The sequence below is a fragment of the Molothrus aeneus genome, chromosome 20, assembly GCF_037042795.1.
Source record: "Molothrus aeneus isolate 106 chromosome 20, BPBGC_Maene_1.0, whole genome shotgun sequence".
Classification (NCBI taxonomy): Eukaryota; Metazoa; Chordata; class Aves; order Passeriformes; family Icteridae; genus Molothrus; species Molothrus aeneus.
In genome coordinates this window covers 6057879-6080223 of record NC_089665.1, presented here as the reverse complement: position 1 = coordinate 6080223, position 22345 = coordinate 6057879, and the positions used below count along the sequence as shown (strand labels likewise).

At 41.8% G+C, this 22345-nt stretch overlaps 1 protein-coding gene across 2 annotated transcripts; it reads left to right on the top strand.

Moving 5' to 3' along the window:
* The first annotated feature begins 1242 nt into the window (after positions 1-1242).
* Positions 1243-9446, top strand: LOC136564997 (argininosuccinate lyase). Of its 2 annotated transcripts, none has more exons than XM_066563382.1 (17): positions 1243-1312; positions 2190-2252; positions 3465-3659; positions 4250-4333; positions 4638-4694; positions 4924-5021; positions 5663-5740; positions 5990-6067; positions 6211-6263; positions 6579-6641; positions 6812-6926; positions 7554-7638; positions 7795-7854; positions 7981-8064; positions 8262-8342; positions 8699-8805; positions 9202-9446. In XM_066563382.1, exons 1-17 carry the CDS (start codon positions 1250-1252, stop codon positions 9350-9352), a joined length of 1515 nt encoding a protein of 504 aa, XP_066419479.1. In that variant the 5' UTR covers positions 1243-1249; the 3' UTR covers positions 9353-9446. The 2 variants fall into 2 exon arrangements, with proteins under 2 accessions (XP_066419479.1, XP_066419480.1); XM_066563383.1 differs by lacking the exon at positions 1243-1312 and adding an exon at positions 1498-1558.
* The last annotated feature ends 12899 nt before the right edge of the window (positions 9447-22345 follow it).

Sequence of the window (22345 nt, the reverse complement as noted above, 5' to 3'; positions counted from 1 at the left end):
AAACCAGAACAAATGGAGAAGACAGTAATGACAATGCACTTCAGTTCGCATTAGAAAGTATATTTTGCATTTTTCCCCTCAAAAAAGTTCAACTCTCCAGCTCCAAGATCTTTAAATCCTATTTCTTCAATGTTCATTTTTAAGTTGAGGAATTCTGCTTGTATTTTGGTTTACTTCCACTCTCATGATAAAAATATTCATCTACATCCTACATTGATTATTATAGAGAAAACATAGTTATTGCCTGTTTGAGCTAAAAATGAAGAGAGAATTCATCATTTCCTAGATACACACTGGGGCAGGAGCTGAGCAGAGCCAACTAATCTCTGGGAAGTTTGCTAAATCCACAGTGGCATTGCTCACAGATCCCATGTGGATGGAACATCCCCTGTCACATGTAATATCAGACACAGGCTAGCTAAAAATCTTATTTACACCCCCTCGTTCTAGTTACAAACCCAGTGCTTAATGTTTTCACAACACATTGGCAATCTCCTGACAAAGCCCAGAGTGAGGACAAGGACACTTTGAAAAGGTGGAGAAGACAAGAAAGGTGATAAAAATGAGGGATTTCACAAGAGGAAACAGGACTGCAAAAGAATTGGGAACTGTTTCAGTTTCCCAGTGGAAAAAGGAAAAGGGGATGAGTTGTAGAACTGAGAGAACAGTAGAAAAAGAAGAGGGTCAGTTTAAGGGAGGAAAATCCAACAAAAGCGTGGATGAGAAAGCTGGAATATGTTTCCTGAGCTCTGTGAGAGGTTTGGACAATGTACATGGAAAAATATTGCACTGCAGGAGCTCACTTGGAGAAAGCAGCAAATATTGAGCTTTCCGTGGAGGGGCTGCAGAAAATGCTCTCTCTGAGGAGTTAATGAGAAATTCGTGCTGAGCCCCAGCTTTGCTGCTCTGAAAGGTCCCTTGTGCTTTCCACCAGTCACCTCTTTCCATGACATTGAGGGTGTGATGAGTTTAAGATAGAGGTTATTGCCACAAGTAGAACTCCAAGCCCCACAGCCACTGCCCGAGGCTCTCAGGTGACCCCACAACCTGGGGACAGCAGGGGAGCCCCAAATCTGGGGCTGCAGCATCTTTCCAGGTGGGGTGAACACTTTCATCCATGCAGAGATGGGAAACAAGAGGCTCCCGTCTGTTTTTCTGTGTTTGCTGGGTGTCCATGGGCACAGAACACCGGATCAGTTCTGTTTATATTGAAGATTGCTCGTTAGAGGGGTGTGACACAGAGAGATGGATGCTGCCAGAAAAGCATTCCAAGGATGTTCCTGGTCTCTCCACAGCTCGGGAGCTACGCCAGGTGAGAAGCACCACTCGAGCATCCCTCCCAAGCCTCCCTGTCCAAAGCACCCCCAGTGCCCGAGCAGCGCAGGGGTGGGAAGGGACACGGGGGACACGGGGGGGGCCCGAGCGGGGCCGGCCCCGGGCACACCCCGCCCCGGCGGGGCGGGCCGAGCCGCCAGCCCCGAGCCGAGGGCTGTAAAAGCGGGGCAGCGGGGCCGGGGAGCAGCGAGCCACAGAGCGGCCGGGGCTGCGTGCGGAGCAGGTGAGCGGTGCCCGGGGAACCGGGAGCGCACCGGGAGCTGGGCAGGGAGCCATGCCCGGGGAACCGGGAGCGGGGCAGGGAGTGATGCCCGGGGAACCGGGAGCGGGGCAGGGAGCCATGCCCGGGGAACCGGGAGCGGGGCAGGGAGTGATGCCCGGGGAAACGGGAGCGGGGCAGGGAGCCGTGCCCAGGGAACCGGGAGCGGGGCAGGGAGTGATGCCCGGGGAACCGAGAGCGGGGCAGGGAGCCGTGCCGGGAGCCGTGCCCGGGGGAACCGGGAAAGCACCGGGAGCGGGGCAGGGAGTGATGCCCGGGGAACCGGGAGCGCACCTGGAACGATGCCCGGGGAATTGGGAGCGCACCGGGAGCGGTGCCCGGGAAATTGGGAGCACACTGGGAGCGCACCAGGAGTGATGCCCGGGGAACCGGAGCGCACCGGGAGTGATGCTCAGGGAACAGGGAGCGCACCGGGAGTGATGCACGGGGAACAGGGAGCGCACCAGGAGGGGTGTCCGGGGAACCGAGAGCACACCGGGAGAGATGCCCGGAGAACCGGGAGCGCACCGGGAGAGATGCCCGGGGAACCGGGAGGGGCACGGCGGCAGCTGAGCATCTCCGCGCTGTCCCGCAGGTTGCACCAAGTGCCAGCATCGCTGCACAAACGAGCAAAACGTCGTCCGAAATGGCAGCCGAGGTGAGGGAGAGCTTGGCTTTCTCTGCTCCCTTTGGAACGGGTGGGATCAGCATCCCTGGTGTGGTTCTGAGGGATGTGGGTTAGGGTGGTCCTGGCAGCGTTGGACTCACTGATCTTGGAGGTCTTTTCCAACCTTCATGATTCTGTGAGTGGTTTTCCGTGGAAAAGGGCACAGCGAACGTCTTTGCTGCAATAATCCACAGTCCCAGCTCTGATCCCGGCAGTGAAGATGTACCTGGACACCTCTTCCCACCCCAGCCCTTCCCTCCAGCAGCACCATTCACTCCCTGTCCCCTCTGCCCATCACGGCGGGTCCGGAGAGGAGATGCCAAACTTTGGGTTTTTTCCCCCCATTTCCCCCCCGCGGCAGCTCCTGCGGACAAATTCAGAGCTCCGGCACCCCGAGCCCTCATCCTGCCCCTCAGGCTCCCTCCTGCCCTTCCCTGCGCCAATCCCTGGGGAAAGGAGCCGCTGCTGCCGGTCCCTGCCCGCTGTCCATGGTAGCTCCGCCGCCCGCCCGGCGCCGCGCACCCGCCGAGCCCTTCTGGGGCTGCTCTGGGGTTTTCTCTTCCCTTTGCATCTCATTCGAACATTTGTAACACCGAAAGACACCCAGGCCTCCCTTTCTGCAACCTGCTCCTTTATCCTGATTTTACGTGAAAACGTCGTGGGCTCTGGAGCTGCTTCAAACGCTGACTTCAGACACTTTGTAGTTACAGGAGTGGCTTGTGCCGGCCCACAGCTCCTTGTCAGCTGAATATTTTCTTCCAGTCTCCCTAAAAGAGTGGGATTGTTTCGATTTTTTCACTTTATCCCTGACTCCTTTACCTCTTTTTTTTTCCTTTTTTTTTTTTTCTTTTTTTTTTTCTTTCTTTCTTTCTTTTTTTTTTTTTTGGTCAGAGTCCATCAAAGGGTCAGAGATCAGCAGCTGCCTTAAAATAGAGTTCCGTGCTGGTCTTGCACCACATGCCCTGATTTTTATTTTCAGAGAGTCCTGCAGAAGTCAAATATCTTGGAGGATCCCCCCCCCAAGCCAGGCCTGTAACCTCAAGGGCTAAATTCTAGTGACAGTGACATGCTCTAAGTCCAGGGTATAGACTGAATAAAACCATTCCTGAGATGCTCCTCAGTTTTACTCTGACAAGGATGACATGAATTGATTTTTAGGGGATATATCCATAAATCTGTGTCTCTTCCCTTCATTTCTTGCAGGGGGACAAAATGATGGCAGGAAGGTTTGTGGGGAGCACAGATCCCATCATGGAGATGCTCAGCGCTTCCATTACTGTTGATCAGAGACTGTCTGAGGTGGACATCCAGGGGAGCATGGCTTATGCCAAAGCCTTGGAGAAGGCTGGAATCCTGTCCAAAACTGAGCTGGAGAAGATCCTGAGTGGCCTGGAAAAGGTATTTCTTCCCTTCACAACTTCTTGTATGTGCTGGAATGAATCTTTCCTTACCTGACAGCATCTTGCTGTTTTAAAGAGTGCCTTTAAATGTCCTCGTGTCCTCTTCAGACTGAGCAGTCACTAGGAATCATTTCAGTGGGAACTGAGAACATCCTTTTCCTGCTGGCACGTGGAATTTTGAGTCTGGCTGCCCAGCTTGGCAGGAGGCAATGCATAGCAGGTGTAGGGGGGAAGAGGAGGCAGGAGAGAAGTGCTTTTATAAAATATCCATTGTTGTTGCTCACCCACCTTGGACAATGGTGAGTCTGTACAATGCTTTATAGGAAAGGTTTTGTGGATGATGCTAAAGAAATCACTGATATTTAACTACAATTTTTCCTTGCAATGCTTAGATCCTCCATAACACTGCAGGGTTATCATGGATAGAGAGGTGAATCCCACCAATAGCATGGAATATCAGGATGCAGTGAGCAGCCTGAATGCCAGAGTTTGCATGAGACTTCTGGGAATGCCAGGAGCTGGGATTTGCTGGGGACACTCACAGCCCCAGGCACAGCAGGGTAACTGTGATGTTTGTGCTGCTTGCAGATCTCTGAGGAATGGTCCAAGGGAGTCTTTGGTGTGATCCAGACTGATGAGGACATCCACACTGCCAACGAGCGCAGGCTGAAGGTTTGGCTCCTCCAGCCTCCTCTTCCTGATCCTTCCTCCTCTGCCTGACATTCAGGCCTTGTCCCTCTGGGAAATCCCTTTAGAGCTGCTGGCACTGAACCCCCTGGGGCACAGCCAAGGGTCTCCAAGCCCCCTTTTGGGGCTGTACAAGCCCAGAACCCAAAGCTGCCCTTCCCCAGAACACATCCCAGGGTTACTCACAGGATCCCGGAGCTGAGTCCCTTCCAGGCAGGGAGATGTGCTCCTGTGGATTGTCCTGTTTAGAACACAGAGATGCTGACAGAAATCCTGCTCTTGTCTTCAGGAGCTGATTGGAGATGTAGCTGGGAAGTTGCACACTGGCAGAAGCAGGAATGATCAGGTATGGACAGAATATTTTTGTTTCTCCTTCTGTATTCCTCCTCTACCTCATTTCAGGAGACCTCAGCCCAGAGTGACCTCTGGAACTGGAGAGCAAGAAATGCTGACACGACCACAGAAATACAACCAAATGATGAGGAGAAGATACACATCCCCACCACACAGGACAAGGAGGGGTTTGCCTTGCTGTCACTGCATATGTGACATTCTTTGTGGCCAATCCCCCACAGGTTGTGACTGACCTGAAGCTGTTCATGAAGAATTCCCTCTCCATCATCTCCACGCACCTCCTGCAGCTCATTAAGACCCTGGTGGAACGTGCTGCCATGTGAGTCCTTTCCCTCAGTCCCTGTTTTCCATTACTTTGGCCTTTTTGGGGCAGCAGATTCTTTGGTTTCTCCTTTGTCTGACCCCACTGGGCAGCAGCAGGGTCTCCTGTGCAGGGAGTTACAGCCAGGCAGGTTGGGGTAGCCCAGGGGACACAGCAGCCCCTTTTTCTCTAGAGTTCACCTCACAGAAACTTTCCTCATCCCTCAGAGAAACTTTCCTTCATGCCTGGCAAAGGAGTTGAGGTGGGAGGTCCACACAAGATTCTGGAAGGCACCAAACCCATCTGAAGGAGTGGAAAAAATGTTTCAGGTTTTTCTGTAGGAGAAAAAGCTCAGCTGTGTTACCTCCCTGTCTGGCTCTGCTCCTCACACTCCAGAGCTGGGGTGGGCTGGAGAATCCTTGCCTGCCCTGAGGGGTTGCTGCTCCAGGCAACTTTCCAGGAGAGTTTCACCGCTCTGGAATAGCTAAACCCAGTGTGCTTGGTTTGAAGGCTGACAGGAGATGGACCAGCACAGGCTAAAGATGCTCAGTTTGTGCAGCACAGGCTAAAGATGCTCAGTTTGTGACCTTGCCAGGAGCCCTGGTGTGGCCCTGTCCCTGCTGTCCCTGCTGCTCACCTCTCTGTCCCTTCCCTCCCAGAGAAATCGATGTGATCCTGCCTGGCTACACCCACCTGCAGAAAGCTCAGCCCATCCGATGGAGCCAGTTCTTGCTCAGGTGAGCACCTCCCACCCTCCCCACCCTCGGGGCCCTGCTCTGCTGAGGGGACAGCCAGGGCTGGGGACAACCCCGAGGGAGCCCTGCAAACTGGAACAGGAACTCCCTGTGTCCCCTGGCTCTGTCCAGGCTCCACTCCAACCTCATGTTTGAAGGGGGATCCCAGGCTCCAGGCATGGCAGGATAATGACTGGAAAGGGAAGGGCCATTCCTTGTTTCATGTGCTCTCTTCCCCTTGTCCTTCCCCAGCCATGCTGTTGCTCTGACCCGCGATTCTGAGCGCCTGGGAGAGATAAAAAAGAGGATCAATGTCTTGCCTTTGGGAAGGTAAGATCTACTGTTTGTGTGATCATTTGGCCTTGCTTTGCTCTGCAAAGACTTCAGGGGTGCCTTCCCTGCTTCCCAGAGCTCAGCTTTGCATGGATATGAAAGGAGGGTTGCTTGATTTCTGTTTCTCTCTCCCCTGGCAGTGGAGCTCTGGCTGGAAACCCCCTGGAAATCGACAGGGAGCTGCTGCGCAGTGGTAAATGTCATCCTGGGCCTGAGGGGCATGGGAGTGCCTGTCCCAGCTGGGAGGGAGGGATTGGCACCACAGTGCCCCATCCTGGAGCCAGAGCCTTCGTTTTTGATGCAGAGACAGGCAGTGCCAGTGAGGTGGGAGGAAGAGCAGCCCCTGCTGCACTCTGCCTGTCTGGGATCATAACAAAACCCCCACTAAACATGTTTGTGTTGCTGGGACTGCTCCAGGGCTCACAGTCACCTCCTCTGGGGCAGCCTGGTGCATTCAGGCTCCTGTCAGGGCCAGTGTGAGCTCCTGTGTCCATCCCCTTCCTTGCAGAGCTGGACTTTGCCTCCATCAGCCTGAACAGCATGGATGCCGTCAGCGAGAGGGACTTTGTGGGTAAGCACAGCCAAAGCTTCCCAGCATGGGGGGAAGCAGCTCCTGACACCTTTCCAGTTCCCTTCCTTAATAAGGGACTGAAATCCATCACTAGGATGTAAAGCCCCAGTCAGGGCTCCCTGGCTTGCCCAAGCACCTTTTCCCCTCCTGATTTCCTGCCTTCCCTGCAGTGGAATTCCTCTCTGCTGCCACCCTGCTGATGATCCACCTCAGCAAGATGGCTGAGGATCTCATCATCTACAGCACCAGCGAGTTTGGCTTCCTGACCCTCTCTGATACCTACTGGTAGGTTTTTGGTCTCTGGTGAGGGATTCTCCTCAGCTCCCTGTGCTGGGTGAGGCAGTGCTTGGGGTCTGTCTGTGCATGAGGCTGACCCAGCACCAAGAACCTGGCACAAAGGCAGCCTCAGGGTGAATGTTCCTCAGCAATGGACACTAATTTGTCATTCTGGTAACTTAACCAAGCTTACATTCACCAGCAACTCCTGTCCAGGACCTGCTGGCAGAGAGAACTTCCTCCTGTGCTGGGAATGCTGCCAAAGCCCTTCCTTGCCTGGCTGGGTTTGCAATCCCAACAGACTCCTTGTCTGCAGGGTGGCACAGCCACAGCCCTCCCTCCCTGGGATCACTTAGTCTGGCCTGCAGACACCACCTTTGCAGTGGCTTGGAGGGGGAGCCTCCTTTTCCTTTCTCTGTGAGAGGTGGGACAGTGTGGGAGCTCCAGACAAGGTGCAAAACCAAAGGCTTTGCTGTGGGAAACATGAGAAACTCGGCACCCTCTGTTCACTGATTTCCTACACCCTAAAGAGGAGTACAAGGAAAGGGGATTTAGAGGTTCCTTTCAGAGGGCAGGAACAGGGATTTCAGCCAGAGGGTTTTGCTCACCAGTGCACTCCACACACCTTCCCTGCAGCTCTGGCAGCAGCCTGATGCCTCAGAAGAAGAACCCCGACAGTCTGGAGCTGATCCGCAGCAAAGCCGGGCGAGTGTTCGGACGGGTGAGCCCCAAAAAGGAGGAGGAGGGAGAGGAAACTGCTCCTGTTGGGGCTGGACAATCTCCTTTCTCTTTGCCTTTTTCTTTGAAAAGAGCTGTGGGTTCTGGGGCTGTGCTTTGCTCTGTGGCTCACTCCCTGCCTCTGCTGTTCCCTCTGCAGTTGGCTGCAATTCTGATGGTCCTCAAAGGACTCCCGAGCACCTACAACAAGGACCTGCAGGTACAGCCCTTGTTCCTCTCCACAGCATCTCTCCTGCTGGCTGGAGGAGTCAGCAGAGCTGGCTGGGGGGTTTTTGGGCTGCACTCAGGCTGGCTCAGAGCCATTTCCATCACTGTTCCACCACAGGAGGACAAGGAGGCTGTCTTTGATGTTGTGGACACCCTGAATGCTGTGCTCCAGGTTGCCACTGGAGTGATTTCTACCCTCCAGGTAAAGCTTCATCGTTTAAGTATTAAACATGGAGCACATTCTGTGAGTAACACAGGGGACGGGGCTCCAGACTGATCCTAAAATGAAAATTCTTCAGTGCCTCACCCACACTGCTCATTTTGGTCCCTCTTAGAGCTCATGTGCCCCAGGAGGAGCTGATGGTAGATAACATCTCCCTCTGCCCCTCCTTTCTGCAGATCAACAAGGAGAACATGGAGAAGGCACTGAGCCCTGAGATCCTGTCATCTGACCTGGCTCTCTACTTGGTTCACAAAGGAGTAAGTGCCAGAGGGAGAGCTGGAGCTGGGATTTCTGTGGATGCAGAACTGCTCAGTGAGGAGCTGGGATGAGACCCCAGGGTGATGAGCAGTCAACAGCCATGAGAGCTGAAAACACATCCTTTACATGCATCTCAAGCAGTGCTACCTGGGGGACTTCATAGGAATTTACACCCAAATTACTTGATCATAATTTATTCCTAAATCCTCCCCTCTTCCATGCCAGCACTGCCAGATTCAGCTTGCATTGCCCTAAGGGAAAACAGGCCAGCTGAGAAAGCAGCACATGCATTTTCCTCATGGAAAAGCAGCCCAGCTGCCTGGTCACTGAGTGCCACCTCTGCTTCCCCCTGCAGATGCCCTTCAGACAAGCCCACATTGCTGCTGGCAAGGCCGTCCACCTCGCCGAGACCAAAGGCCTCACCATCAACAATCTCAGCCTGGAGGACCTGAAGAGCATCAGGTTTGTACCTCTGTTATTTCATTTCCCTGCACAGGCAGGGCTCAGCCTCCCTGATCTGCCTTCCCCAAAGTGCCTGGGCTGGGCAGCACCTCAACATCCTCCTGTCCTCAATATATCCCAGCTTCTCCTGCTGGGGCTGAAACACTGGAGGGGAACAATTCCAGCAGGGTGGAATGGGCATGGGCAGGAGCTCTTGGGAAGGGCTGGGAGACACCTCTGCCCTGAGCAGGAAGCCCCCAGAGGGGTTTGGCTCTGAAGTTCCTCGGTATCCCCATGGAGCCAGCAGAAGCTCAGGAGCGTTTCCCCTGGGGCAGAGGCTCCATCCTCACTCCCTCAGCCTCTCCCCGGGCTCTGGGCACGGGGAGCAGCCCCTGAGAGCCCCCGCTGTGCCCCCAGCCCCCTGTTTGGCAGCGACGTGGCGCAGGTGTTCAGCGTGCTGAGCAGCGTGGAGCAGTACACGGCCGCGGGCGGCACCGCCAAGAGCAGCGTCTCTGCCCAGATCGAGCAGCTGCGGGAGCTGCTCAAGAGGCTCAAGGAGCAGGCTTAGAGTGTGGGGAGAGATCCCGTGCCTGCAGCAAGCAGAGTGCCTGTGCCACTGGTCTGGAGTTAATAAACACTGCGGTGTCTGTAGTTCACTGAAATCCTGCTCTCATGTCTTGGTTCTTCAAGAGTTCACCCTCCCTTTTCTCCCCCAGAAGCCACCAGCGCTGCTTTTGCCATCCCTATAACTTTTAACCTTCACACTTCAACAAGTGACTCTGAATATAAATAGAAGTCAGCAAGCAGGCAATAAAGAAACAACCAAAAGGTTAATAAAAGAACTCAGACTCACTACCCAGTGGTAAAATAGCTTAGACACTTAATAAATAAAAGTAGCTAGAAAACCAACCATGAGAAAATTGCAAGAATTTTATTCATTCTCCCTCCCTCTTCAAAGAGAGAGATCAGAAAATTACCTAGATTATTGAAATATTATAGATTTAGGGGTACGCACAAGTAGCAAAATTTGTGTATGAAAAAAATTGACAGAAGGAGATGATATAAAGCAGACCAAAGAAGATATTGTTAAACTAAAAGAGTTAAGTTAAAACTAGCCTAAGTACCAGCTTTAAGCTTACCTTTGTTAGAAAAATCCTTTATCATTTATACATAAATACAGAAAATGGAGTAGCTCATAAAATTTTAATTCAAGAGTAAGGAAGAGTAAAAAAATATCTGGTAGCCTATATATCAAAGATGTTAGACTCAGTAAGCCACAGCAGAATCAAAGGACTTGTGAAGAAACCTGAGGAATGGACTATCACATTTAAACTGGGTGATACTGAACTGACTTTCCAATGGGGACTGAGTGGTAATAGTTTCAAAAAAGGCAAATGATCCAAGAAATGTACAAAGAATAACACAGAATTAAGAATTAAGACAACGCTTATACCACTGGTTTCAAGCACTGCCTGAATAAAACACTTCATTTGGGGAGGAATACTCCAGACAGAAGGATCAAAACTGTTTTTGTGTTCCAACCTTAGCCTGAGAATTGTACAGGGGAGAAGGGGAATTACCATTTCCATCAGTAAACTTTATTTGATTCATTCCAATACTGGACATGCTAGCTGGGTTATAAGTAAATGCTTGAATTGTGAGAATAATTAATATTGTAGTTCACAAAATTTATGCTCTTATTGCAAAAAGTGTTAAAGTAATAACTTAGCTTTGTGGATGGGAATTATTAGTGCCTGGTGAATGAGAGATACCTGAAGAACAGTAAGAGACCACAGTTAAAGGGTGTCCAAACCAATTTGCCTGGAAATTAGTTAAGAGAAAGTGACAAGGAAATAGAGGGCAAGACCAGATTGGCCTCTGTATTTTGCCACCGAGAAGATCAAATACACCTGCTGTGGGTTGCAACCTCACAGGCATGGGAGGTGGGAGTATGAGCCATACTGGGCCTCTGTTATTCCTGTTTCTGGCACTCATTTGTTCTCTTTTCCCTTTCGGGATACCAGCAAGATCGTGTCACAAATGCTGCAGAAAGCATCACGTGGAAAGAAACCAAAGTTCCTCTTTTATTACACACACCTATGTCAACAGCCACTGTTATAACCCATCCAAATTAAGAACCTGTAGGCAAAACGGAGTAAATTATTGGATTACAAAAAGCTTAGGAAAATGTGGTAATAGATTTGGAATTGAATGTCCAAAAGGAGAGAGATGGATTTGTTTTAAATTTAATCTTGAAGATATGGTTCAAGATTTGGTAAAAAAACAAATAATAAACAAAAAGGTAAAACCAGCACAGCAATTTAACTTTGTAATTGACCCCAAATTATCTATTGAGTCGTATTACAAGACTCCAAGCAGTTATGATAGCAAATGGAGCCACCCAGGCTTAGAGTTATTATCAAGTCAGCTAAGCCAAACAAAACCTGTAGTGTATCAGAATAGGATGGTTTTAGACTATTTATTGGCCAAAGAAAGGGGTGTTTGTGGAAAGTTTAATATATCAGATTGTTGAAAATTGATGAGCACAGAAAAGTCATTATAGAAAAAGCAAAAGAAATCAAAGAAGAAAAAAATATATATATGCATGTAATAACCGAGGTACCAGTCCAAAAATTAGAAAACAATGTTAAAACCTAGCTGGTAGGGTAATGTATTAGAAGAAATTAAGATCTTTCATTTTATGTGTTACAACTGTTTTTTATATTTCTTCCTTGTGTAATCCCCTGTTTTATTTTGCCAGCATAGTCCAGAAGATGCAAGTAGATAAGAAATATTGCTCAAGCCAAAGGATTTACAAAGAATAAGAGTGGGGATTGTGAAAAATGCATGTATTTTATGATTGGCTTTTCAGAAATAATAAAATTAATATTATATGTGTTGTGTTAGAAAGTAATGCTGTATTAATTCTCTTAAGTAGTGTGGTAAATACAGTTTTAGGTTACAAAAACTGTCAATATAGAAACTATGCTATGTAAGATACTTTTTTTAAAGAAAGGACTTGCAGTGAATTAGCAGCCACAGGACACCTGAATCTTTCAGAGAAAAAGAATTTATTGCCCTCTTATCAGAAGAAATGAACTTCTTCCTACCTCCAAGGCGCTGTTAGGATTAGAAGGAAGAAGTTGATGATGAGCAGACAGAATCCTGTGTTTGAGTGGATTTATGCATCATGTATGAAGTGTATGACTGTGCAACAGGCTGTTGCTTTTAAGGGTTAATCCTCTGTTAACGTGGGTCCTTTTTCGGGCTGGTGCTGCCCAGAAAAAGGTACCCGGACGTCTGTAACTCTTTGTTTTTGTTATCTCATATTGTCCTAATTCAAATTGTCCAAATTATTATTACTCTAATTGTATTACTATTTTTATAACCATTTTATTACTATTAAACTTTCAAAAATTTCAAAAACAAGTGATTGGTGTTTTTCAAACCAGTCTGTTAGCTGAAAATTATTAAAAGATTTTTGTGAGTTTTCTAATTTTGGCATTAATGCTGTCGAATTTTCAGGATTTACTGTCTCATTTTGGGTCGAGAAATCTGTCCCAAACACTGGGGGGACTCTGGGGGTGTTTGGTAACAGTTCTTTATCGAAATTCTTTTGCGTTGGGATCAAAGGGTTGGCATTTGCAGGGGCAAAAGAATTCTCTGTCTGTCCTGTACTTATTAAAGCAGCTGTCATATTCCAGCCTCCTCCTCCTCGTCGCACGGTTTGTGTGCATGGATGTGGCTGTGCAGACGAATCGTGACACAAAGTAGTCACACTCGGTGCTAGGGGTGTGGGAGGCGAAAACGCGGAGGCACACCCGCTATCGGTTGTGCGAACTTACGCGCTGCGGAGGGATCTCTCGGTGCCCGGCAGAGGGAGAGACGCGGAAGGATACATGCAAGGCGCTGCAGTTTTCGCCTGCCGCGGTGCCGTGTACAGACGCAGTGGCAGCAGAAGTGGCGTGACAGGGCACAGGGATGGCGGCTGTGGCCAGACAGCGGCACGCAGCAGCTCGGAACCGGGACCGCGCTGTATCAAAGCTGCGGCGAAAGCAGTGGGGGGTGGCAGCGGGGCCGTGGAGATAGAACTGCGCATGCGTGCGGCTGATCCCAGAAGCAGCGCTGTGGTTCGATGAGTCGGCGCGGAGTGATATCATTGGTGCTGGGGTTGTAGCAACTGCGCATGCGTGGGTTGAGTCACTCGGTCAGCGCGGGCAGTCATCATGGCGGACGGGCGGGCCGGGGGGTGCGGGAGGTGGCGGAGCTGCGGGAACGGGGCTGCGGCTGCGGAAGGGAACGCTGGGACGTCCGTGGTTGCAGGAGGCGGCGGAGCCGCGCCATCCAGCAGCTCTGAAGCGGGAGGGTGCGGGGGGGAAGGCGCGGCTCGACCCACCATGAAGCGGCGGCGGCAGGAGCGGGGAAGCGACCGCGGGCGGCGCTGACGGGAGGCTGCGCTGGAGGGCGCGGCGCCGGCACGGGGTGGCTGGGCGAGCTGGGGCGCCCCGGTCCCAGCGCAAGCGGTGCTGTGCCGGGACCGGGGGATTGCGCCGAAACGCCGGCAGGGACAGGGTTTGCCGTGGGCGTTTCCCCTGCCGCGGGGCCCGTGGGCAGCTCGGGGTGCGCTGCGTGCGCTTAAACGCCAGGGTGGGGGGGCGGCAACGTGCACAAGGGGCAGGCGTGCTCGGCACCGCAGATCCGGGAGCCGCAGGGGACTGCAAAGACGCAGCAGAGGCGGGACTTGGGCCACCACCGGCCCCGCTGTGTCGGCAAAGGGGGCGGGAGGGACGTAGGGGGCGGCAGGAGCGGCCGCACTCGCGGGTAACGGGGGAAAAAAGCGGCGGGATCCACGGGGGCGGGAGGGGGCGGGGCCGCGGTGACGCCGGTGGGCGGGCTCGTAGAGGCGGGATTAGGGGGCGGGGCCGCAGTGACCGGGACAGCAGGGACCAACGGGATGGCAAAGGCGGGGATGGTGGGAGCGGTGGGAGGGGCCGCGAGGTCCGGAAGGGTGGCGGGGGCGGGGCGGCAGGGGTCAGCGGGACCGCGGGTACCGGAGCCGTGGCGTCCGATGGGGGGCGTGTCCCGTTGGAGACTCGCGGCAGCAAGGGGTGGAGTCGCGGCAGGAGCAGAGCTCGGCACGGCAGCTGCTGCGGGCATTCCCCGTGCAGCAAAGAGCTCAACCAGCGCCCAGCAAGCTGGGACCAGCTCCGCGGCAGCCAAATCGCGGCGGGAGATACTAATAAAGTGCTTTACGACACCTTTTGTGACAGTCGCGATTTACGGCACCTTTTACGACAGTCGCGCTTCACAGCACCTTTTGTGACAGTCGCGCTTTACGGCACCTTTTAACGACAGCTCCGCTTTACGGCAGTTTTTGCGACAGTCGCGATTTACGGCGCCTTTTACGACAGTCGCGCTTTACGGCACCTTTTGCGACAGTCGCGCTTTACGGCACCTTTTACGACAGCCGCGCTTTACGGCACCGTTTACGACAGTCGCGCTTTACGGCAGTTTTGCGACAGTCGCGCTTTACGGCCCCTTTTGCGACACTGTTGCTTTACGGCACCTTTTGCGACAGTCGCGCTTTACGGCACCTTTTACGACAGCCGCGCTTTACGGCACCTTTTACGACAGTAGCGCTTTACGGCAGTATTTGCGACAATCGCGCTTTACGGCACCTTTTGCGACAGTCGCGCTTTACGGCACCTTTTACGACAGCCGCGCTTTACGGCACCTTTTACGACAGCCGCGCTTTACGGCAATTTTGCGACAGTCGCGCTTTACGTCACCTTTTACGACAGTCGCGCTTTACGGCAATTTTGCGACAGTCGCGCTTTACGGCACCTTTTACGACAGCTCTGCTTTACGGCACCTTTTGCGACAGTCGCGCTTTACGTCACCTTTTACGACAGCTCTGCTTTACGGCACCTTTTGCGACAGTCGCGCTTTACGGCGCGGTTCACGACAGCCGCGCTTTACGGCACCATTTACGACAGCCGCGCTTTACGGCAGTTTTGCGACACTGTTGCTTTACGGCAGTTTTGCGACACTGTTCCTTTACGGCCCCTTTTGCGACACTGTTGCTTTACGGCAGTTTTGTGACCGTCGCGCTTTACGGCACTACCTTTTATGGAACTTTTATGGTACTTTACAGCACTTTACGGGTTTTATTTTGTTTTTCATTCATTTTTAATTAATTTAATTATTTTAATTTTATTTTTTATTTTGTTTTTATTTTTATTTTTCTATTTTTAAAGCGTTTCATTTTACTTTTTAAATTTTATTTTAATTTAATTTTTAGTTTTAATTTTTCTATATTTAAAGCTTTTTATTTTATTTTTTAAGTTTTATTTTTATTTTTTTATTTTTAATTTTTCTATTTTGAAAGCATTTATTTTATATTTTAGTTTTATTTTTTATTTAATTTTTATTTTTATTTTTAATTTTTAAAGCTTTTTATTTTTTAATTTTATTTTTATTCAATTTTTTAAATTTTTCTCTTTTTAAATCATTCATTTTATTTTTGTTATTTAATTTTTATTTTTAATTTCTCTATTTTTACAGCTTTTTATTTTTTAAATTTTATTTTAATTTAATTTTAATTTTTTATTTTTTATTTAATTTTGTTTTTTTTTTATTTTTAATTTTTCTCTTTTTAAAGCCTTTCTTTTATTTTTTAATTTTGTTTTTTTAAATTTTTTATTTTTAATTTTTCTATTTTTAAAGCTTTTTATTTTTTAATTTTATTTTTTATTTAATTTTTATTTTTAATTTTTTTATTTCTACAGCTTTTTATTTTATTTTATTTGGTGCTGCCCAGACCAACTCAAGCTGGTGATTGTGGTGGTGTTTAAGGGTCTTGCATTACGGCACTACCTTTTATGGAACTTTTACGGCACTTTACATTTCTTATTTTATTTTTCATTTATTTTAAATTAATTTTTTTATTTTTAATTTTTCTATTTTTAAAGCATTTATTTTACTTTTTAATTTTATTTTTTATTTAATTTTTATTTTTAATTTTTCTATTTTTAAAGCTTTTTATTTTTTCAATTTTATTTTTATTTAATTTTTAAAATTTTTCTATTTTTAAAGCATTTATTTTATTTTTTAATTTTGTTTTTTATTTAATTTTTATTTTTCTATTTTTCTCAATTCTTATTTTCAATTTTTCTATTTTTAAAGCATTTTATTAATTTTATTTTTATTTAATTTTTTACATTTTTCTATTTTTAAAGCATTTATTTTATTTTTTAATTTTGTTTTTTTATTTAATTTTTATTTTCAAATTTTCTATTTTTAAAGCATTTTATTTTTTTAATTTTATTTTTATTTAATTTTTTTACATTTTTCTATTTTTAAGCATTTATTTTATTTTTAAATTTTGTTTTTTTATTTAATTTTTATTTTTAATTTTTCTATTTTTAAAGCATTTTATTTTTTAAATTTTATTTTTATTTAATTTTTAAAATTTTTCTATTTTTAAAGCATTTATTTTATTTTTTAATTTTGTTTTTTATTTAATTTTTATTTTCAAATTTTCTATTTTTAAAGCATTTTATTTTTTTAATTTTATTTTTATTTAATTTTTTTTAAGTTTTCTATTTTTAAAGCATTTATTTTATTTTTAAATTTTGTTTTTTATTTAATTTTTATTTTCAATTTTTCTATTTTTAAAGCATTTTATTTTTTTAATTTTATTTTTATTTAATTTTTAAAATTTTTCTATTTTTAAAGCATTTATTTTATTTTTTAATTTTGTTTTTTATTTAATTTTTATTTTTAATTTTTCTATATTTAAAGCATTTTATTTTTTTAATTTTATTTTTATTTAATTTTTAAAATTTTTCTATTTTTAAAGCATTTATTTTATTTTTTAATTTTGTTTTTTATTTAATGTTTATTTTCAAATTTTCTATTTTTAAAGCATTTTATTTTTTTAATTTTATTTTAATTTAATTTTTTTACATTTTTCTATTTTTAAAGCATTTATTTTATTTTTTAATTTTGTTTTTTATTTAATTTTTATTTTTAATTTTTCTATTTTTAAAGCATTTTATTTTTTAAATTTTATTTTTATTTAATTTTTAAAATTTTTCTATTTTTAAAGCATTTATTTTATTTTTTAATTTTGTTTTTTATTTAATTTTTATTTTCAATTTTTCTATTTTTAAAGCATTTTATTTTTTTAATTTTATTTTTATTTAATTTTTTTTAATTTTTCTATTTTTAAAGCATTTATTTTATTTTTAAATTTTGTTTTTTATTTAATTTTTATTGTCAATTTTTCTATTTTTAAAGCATTTTATTTTTTTAATTTTATTTTTATTTAATTTTTTTACATTTTTCTATTTTTAAGCATTTATTTTATTTTTAAATTTTGTTTTTTTATTTAATTTTTATTTTTAATTTTTCTATTTTTAAAGCATTTTATTTTTTAAATTTTATTTTTATTTAATTTTTAAAATTTTTCTATTTTTAAAGCATTTATTTTATTTTTAAATTTTGTTTTTTATTTAATTTTTATTTTCAATTTTTCTATTTTTAAAGCATTTTATTTTTTTAATTTTATTTTTATTTAATTTTTTTACATTTTTCTATTTTTAAAGCATTTATTTTATTTTTTAATTTTGTTTTTTATTTAATTTTTATTTTTAATTTTTCTATTTTTAAAGCATTTTATTTTTTAAATTTTATTTTTATTTAATTTTTAAAATTTTTCTATTTTTAAAGCATTTATTTTATTTTTTAATTTTGTTTTTTATTTAATGTTTATTTTCAAATTTTCTATTTTTAAAGCATTTTATTTTTTTAATTTTATTTTAATTTAATTTTTTTACATTTTTCTATTTTTAAAGCATTTATTTTATTTTTTAATTTTGTTTTTTATTTAATTTTTATTTTTAATTTTTCTATTTTTAAAGCATTTTATTTTTTAAATTTTATTTTTATTTAATTTTTAAAATTTTTCTATTTTTAAAGCATTTATTTTATTTTTTAATTTTGTTTTTTATTTAATTTTTATTTTCAATTTTTCTATTTTTAAAGCATTTTATTTTTTTAATTTTATTTTTATTTAATTTTTTTTAAGTTTTCTATTTTTAAAGCATTTATTTTATTTTTAAATTTTGTTTTTTATTTAATTTTTATTTTCAATTTTTCTATTTTTAAAGCATTTTATTTTTTTAATTTTATTTTTATTTAATTTTTTTACATTTTTCTATTTTTAAGCATTTATTTTATTTTTTAATTTTGTTTTTTTATTTAATTTTTATTTTTAATTTTTCTATTTTTAAAGCATTTTATTTTTTAAATTTTATTTTTATTTAATTTTTAAAATTTTTCTATTTTTAAAGCATTTATTTTATTTTTTAATTTTGTTTTTTATTTAATTTTTATTTTTAATTTTTCTATTTTTAAAGCATTTTATTTTTTTAATTTTATTTTTATTTAATTTTTTTACATTTTTCTATTTTTAAAGCATTTATTTTATTTTTTAATTTTATTTTTTATTTAATTTTTATTTTTAATTTTTCTATTTTTAAAGCATTTTATTTTTTTAATTTTATTTTAATTTAATTTTTAAAATTTTTCTAATTTTAAAGCATTTATTTTATTTTTTAATTTTATTTTTTATTTAATTTTTATTTTAAATTTTTCTATTTTAAAGCATTTCATTTTTTAAATTTTATTTTTATTTAATTTTTAAAATTTTTCTCTTTTTAAAGCATTTATTTTATTTTTAAATTTTGTTTTTTATTTAATTTTTATTTTCAATTTTTCTATTTTTAAAGCATTTTATTTTTTTAATTTTATTTTTATTTAATTTTTTTACATTTTTCTATTTTTAAAGCATTTATTTTATTTTTTAATTTTGTTTTTTATTTAATTTTTATTTTCAATTTTTCTATTTTTAAAGCATTTTATTTTTTTAATTTTATTTTTATTTAATTTTTTTACATTTTTCTATTTTTAAGCATTTATTTTATTTTTTAATTTTGTTTTTTATTTAATTTTTATTTTTAATTTTTCTATTTTTAAAGCATTTTATTTTTTAAATTTTATTTTTATTTAATTTTTAAAATTTTTCTATTTTTAAAGCATTTATTTTATTTTTTAATTTTGTTTTTTATTTAATTTTTATTTTCAATTTTTCTATTTTTAAAGCATTTTATTTTTTTAATTTTATTTTTATTTAATTTTTTTACATTTTTCTATTTTTAAAGCATTTATTTTATTTTTTAATTTTATTTTTTATTTAATTTTTATTTTTAATTTTTCTATTTTTAAAGCATTTTATTTTTTTAATTTTATTTTAATTTAATTTTTAAAATTTTTCTAATTTTAAAGCATTTATTTTATTTTTTAATTTTATTTTTTATTTAATTTTTATTTTAAATTTTTCTATTTTTAAAGCATTTCATTTTTTAAATTTTATTTTTATTTAATTTTTAAAATTTTTCTCTTTTTAAAGCATTTATTTTATTTTTTAATTTTGTTTTTTATTTAATTTTTATTTTAAATTTTTCTATTTTTAAAGCATTTCATTTTTTAAATTTTATTTTTATTTAATTTTTAAAATTTTTCTCTTTTTAAAGCATTTATTTTATTTTTTAATTTTGTTTTTTATTTAATTTTTATTTTCAATTTTTCTATTTTTAAAGCATTTTATTTTTTTAATTTTATTTTTATTTAATTTTTTTACATTTTTCTATTTTTAAAGCATTTATTTTATTTTTTAATTTTATTTTTTATTTAATTTTTATTTTCAATTTTTCTATTTTTAAAGCATTTTATTTTTTAAATTTTATTTTTATTTAATTTTTTTTAATTTTTCTATTTTTAAAGCATTTATTTTATTTTTTAATTTTGTTTTTTATTTAATTTTTATTTTCAATTTTTCTCAATTCTTATTTTCAATTTTTCTATTTTTAAAGCATTTTATTTTTTTAATTTTATTTTTATTTAATTTTTTTTAAGTTTTCTATTTTTAAAGCATTTGTTTTATTTTATTTGGTGCTGCCCAGACCAATTGAAGCTGGTAATTGTGGTGGTGTTTGAGGGTCCCCAGGACAAGGGAAGAGACGAGAATCTTGACTCCACCTTTCAGAAGGCTGAAATATTATTTTATGATCTCTATTCTATTAAAAGAAAACGAGATATTAGAACTATACTAAAAGAGCAAGGAGACATCAGAAAGCTGGAAAGGAATGAATAATAAAAACCTGGGACTGCTCACAGCCCTGACACCGCTGGACCATGATTGGTCATCAATTAGAAACAATGCACAGGAGACCAATCCAAGATGCCCCTGTTGCTAAACCATCTCCAGCCCACACTCCACAGCCAGCAGATTGTTACTGGTTCCATTTCTGTTCTGAGGCTTCTCAGGAGAAAAATCCCAGGATTTTCATCAAACACGTCAGTGCCAGGTGATGGCACAGGCAGCATCGGCCGGCCGAGGTCACTGTGTCATCCCTGCCAGCCCAGGTGTCACAGCAAGGAGGAGAGAGTTCAGCCTGTGCTCACCCTGCAATACAGAGCAATACAACACAACACACATATTAACACAAGATGATAACCTTTTACTATTTTCATTACATGTGGATTTATTGTTACAGGAAACCCAGAACAACAAAAGCACCCAAAAAACAACACTCATCTACCATTAACACCCCCTTCACATTACACACAAACTCACCATCCCTCCCATCACAACTGCTAAATTACACCCCAGCAATCATTGGTCCTCGGAACGTGGTTCCTGGCAGCCTCCAAAAAATCCTCCTGCCTGACCAAAACCCCGGTCCCTGGATGGTCCACACCCAAACTTTGGCGATGAACGTCGCCTCACAGACCAACCGGGACTGAGGATAAAAAACCCAACCGGGGGGAAAAAAAAAAAAGAAAAAAAAAAACCCAGCTGGGGATCTTTTATTCTAAATTTAAAAATGAGTTGAAAAGCTTGAAAAGCAAAAGTCACACAAGGTTAAATCCAGTCAGCATGCGCTCACACACACAGAGACGAGCAGACGCAGACAGACACAGGCACGTGCTCTCACACACACTCACACACTCTTCCCAGTTAAACGTTCCCTGCGGCCCGTACTCGAGACGTGGATGAAGAACGTGCTTCGACACATCTTCTGGCTGCGCTCCTTGACGTCAAATGGTAGATTCTGGGGAAATCGGTAGCCTCAGGGACCCGTGAGACAACAGGAAGCAGTCAGCGAGTGGTTATCTGAGCGCTAGGACTTGTCCCCACTCTGGACCAATAAATTTTCTACCCAAAATCCCATAAAAGACAGATGAACAGTAAAGTTTTTATAACTGTTCTACCTAATGTGACTACGTGCCAGGGCAGGGCAGCTCCAACCATAAGTGGTACAACATGAGTACACACAATACAAGCCGACGCATACAGTGCAAGTGTACATAGAGTGTAAGTACATACAGTGTAAGTCAGCATAGGTACACTCAGTGTAAGTACATACAGTATAAGCCAGCATAGGTACACGCAGTGTAAGTACATACAGTGTAAGTCAGCATAGGTACACGCAGTGTAAGTACATACAGTATAAGCCAGCATAGGTACACGCAGTGTAAGTACATACAGTATAAGCCAGCATAGGTACACGCAGTGTAAGTACATACAGTATAAACCAGCATAGGTACACGCAGTGTAAGTACATACAGTGTAAGTCAGCATAGGTACACGCAGTGTAAGTACATACAGTGTAAGTCAGCATAGGTACACGCAGTGTAAGTACATACAGTATAAGCCAGCATAGGTACACGCAGTGTAAGTACATACAGTGTAAGTCAGCATAGGTACACTCAGTGTAAGTACATACAGTATAAGCCAGCATAGGTACACGCAGTGTAAGTACATACAGTATAAACCAGCATAGGTACACGCAGTGTAAGTACATACAGTATAAGCCAGCATAGATGCACACAATATAGGTACATACAATATAAGCCAGGACTTGAGGTAACTCTCTGGAAGATACTAATTCTTGAGCCCTATACCCTTTGAGAAGATGGAACCTATAGAACTACTGCAGTCACGTGAGGAGGGTGTAAGACGCTTCCTCCAGAAGTCCAAGAGAATGGCATGGAAAAAAAGACACTACCAAAGCTGGTAGTGAGAAGGAAGACAGATGAGAACATCTTGTCCCCTGGAGTTAATAAACACTGGGGTGTCTGTAGTTCACTGAAATCCTGCTCTCATGTCTTGGTTCTTTGGGGTGAGGATGGGCTGAGCTCAGCCCATGGGAAGGGTGTGGGCTCTCCTCCCTTCCTGCAGGGGATGTGTCTCTTGCAGGGGAGGCTGGCAGATGGGGATTGTCCCTTCTTACTCAGCAAAATTCCTTTCCCACCCCAGCCTTTCAAAGCTGGAGTTTTGCTCAGCCCCTTGTCCCCATGCTGAGGCAGCAGCATGTTGTTGACTCAGAGCTGCAGGTCTGGAACACACAGGGAACAGAAATAACAAAGGTGTTACCTCACCAACTTTGGGGCGAGGGCTGCAGCACAGACAGGACAAACTGTCTGCAGCTCA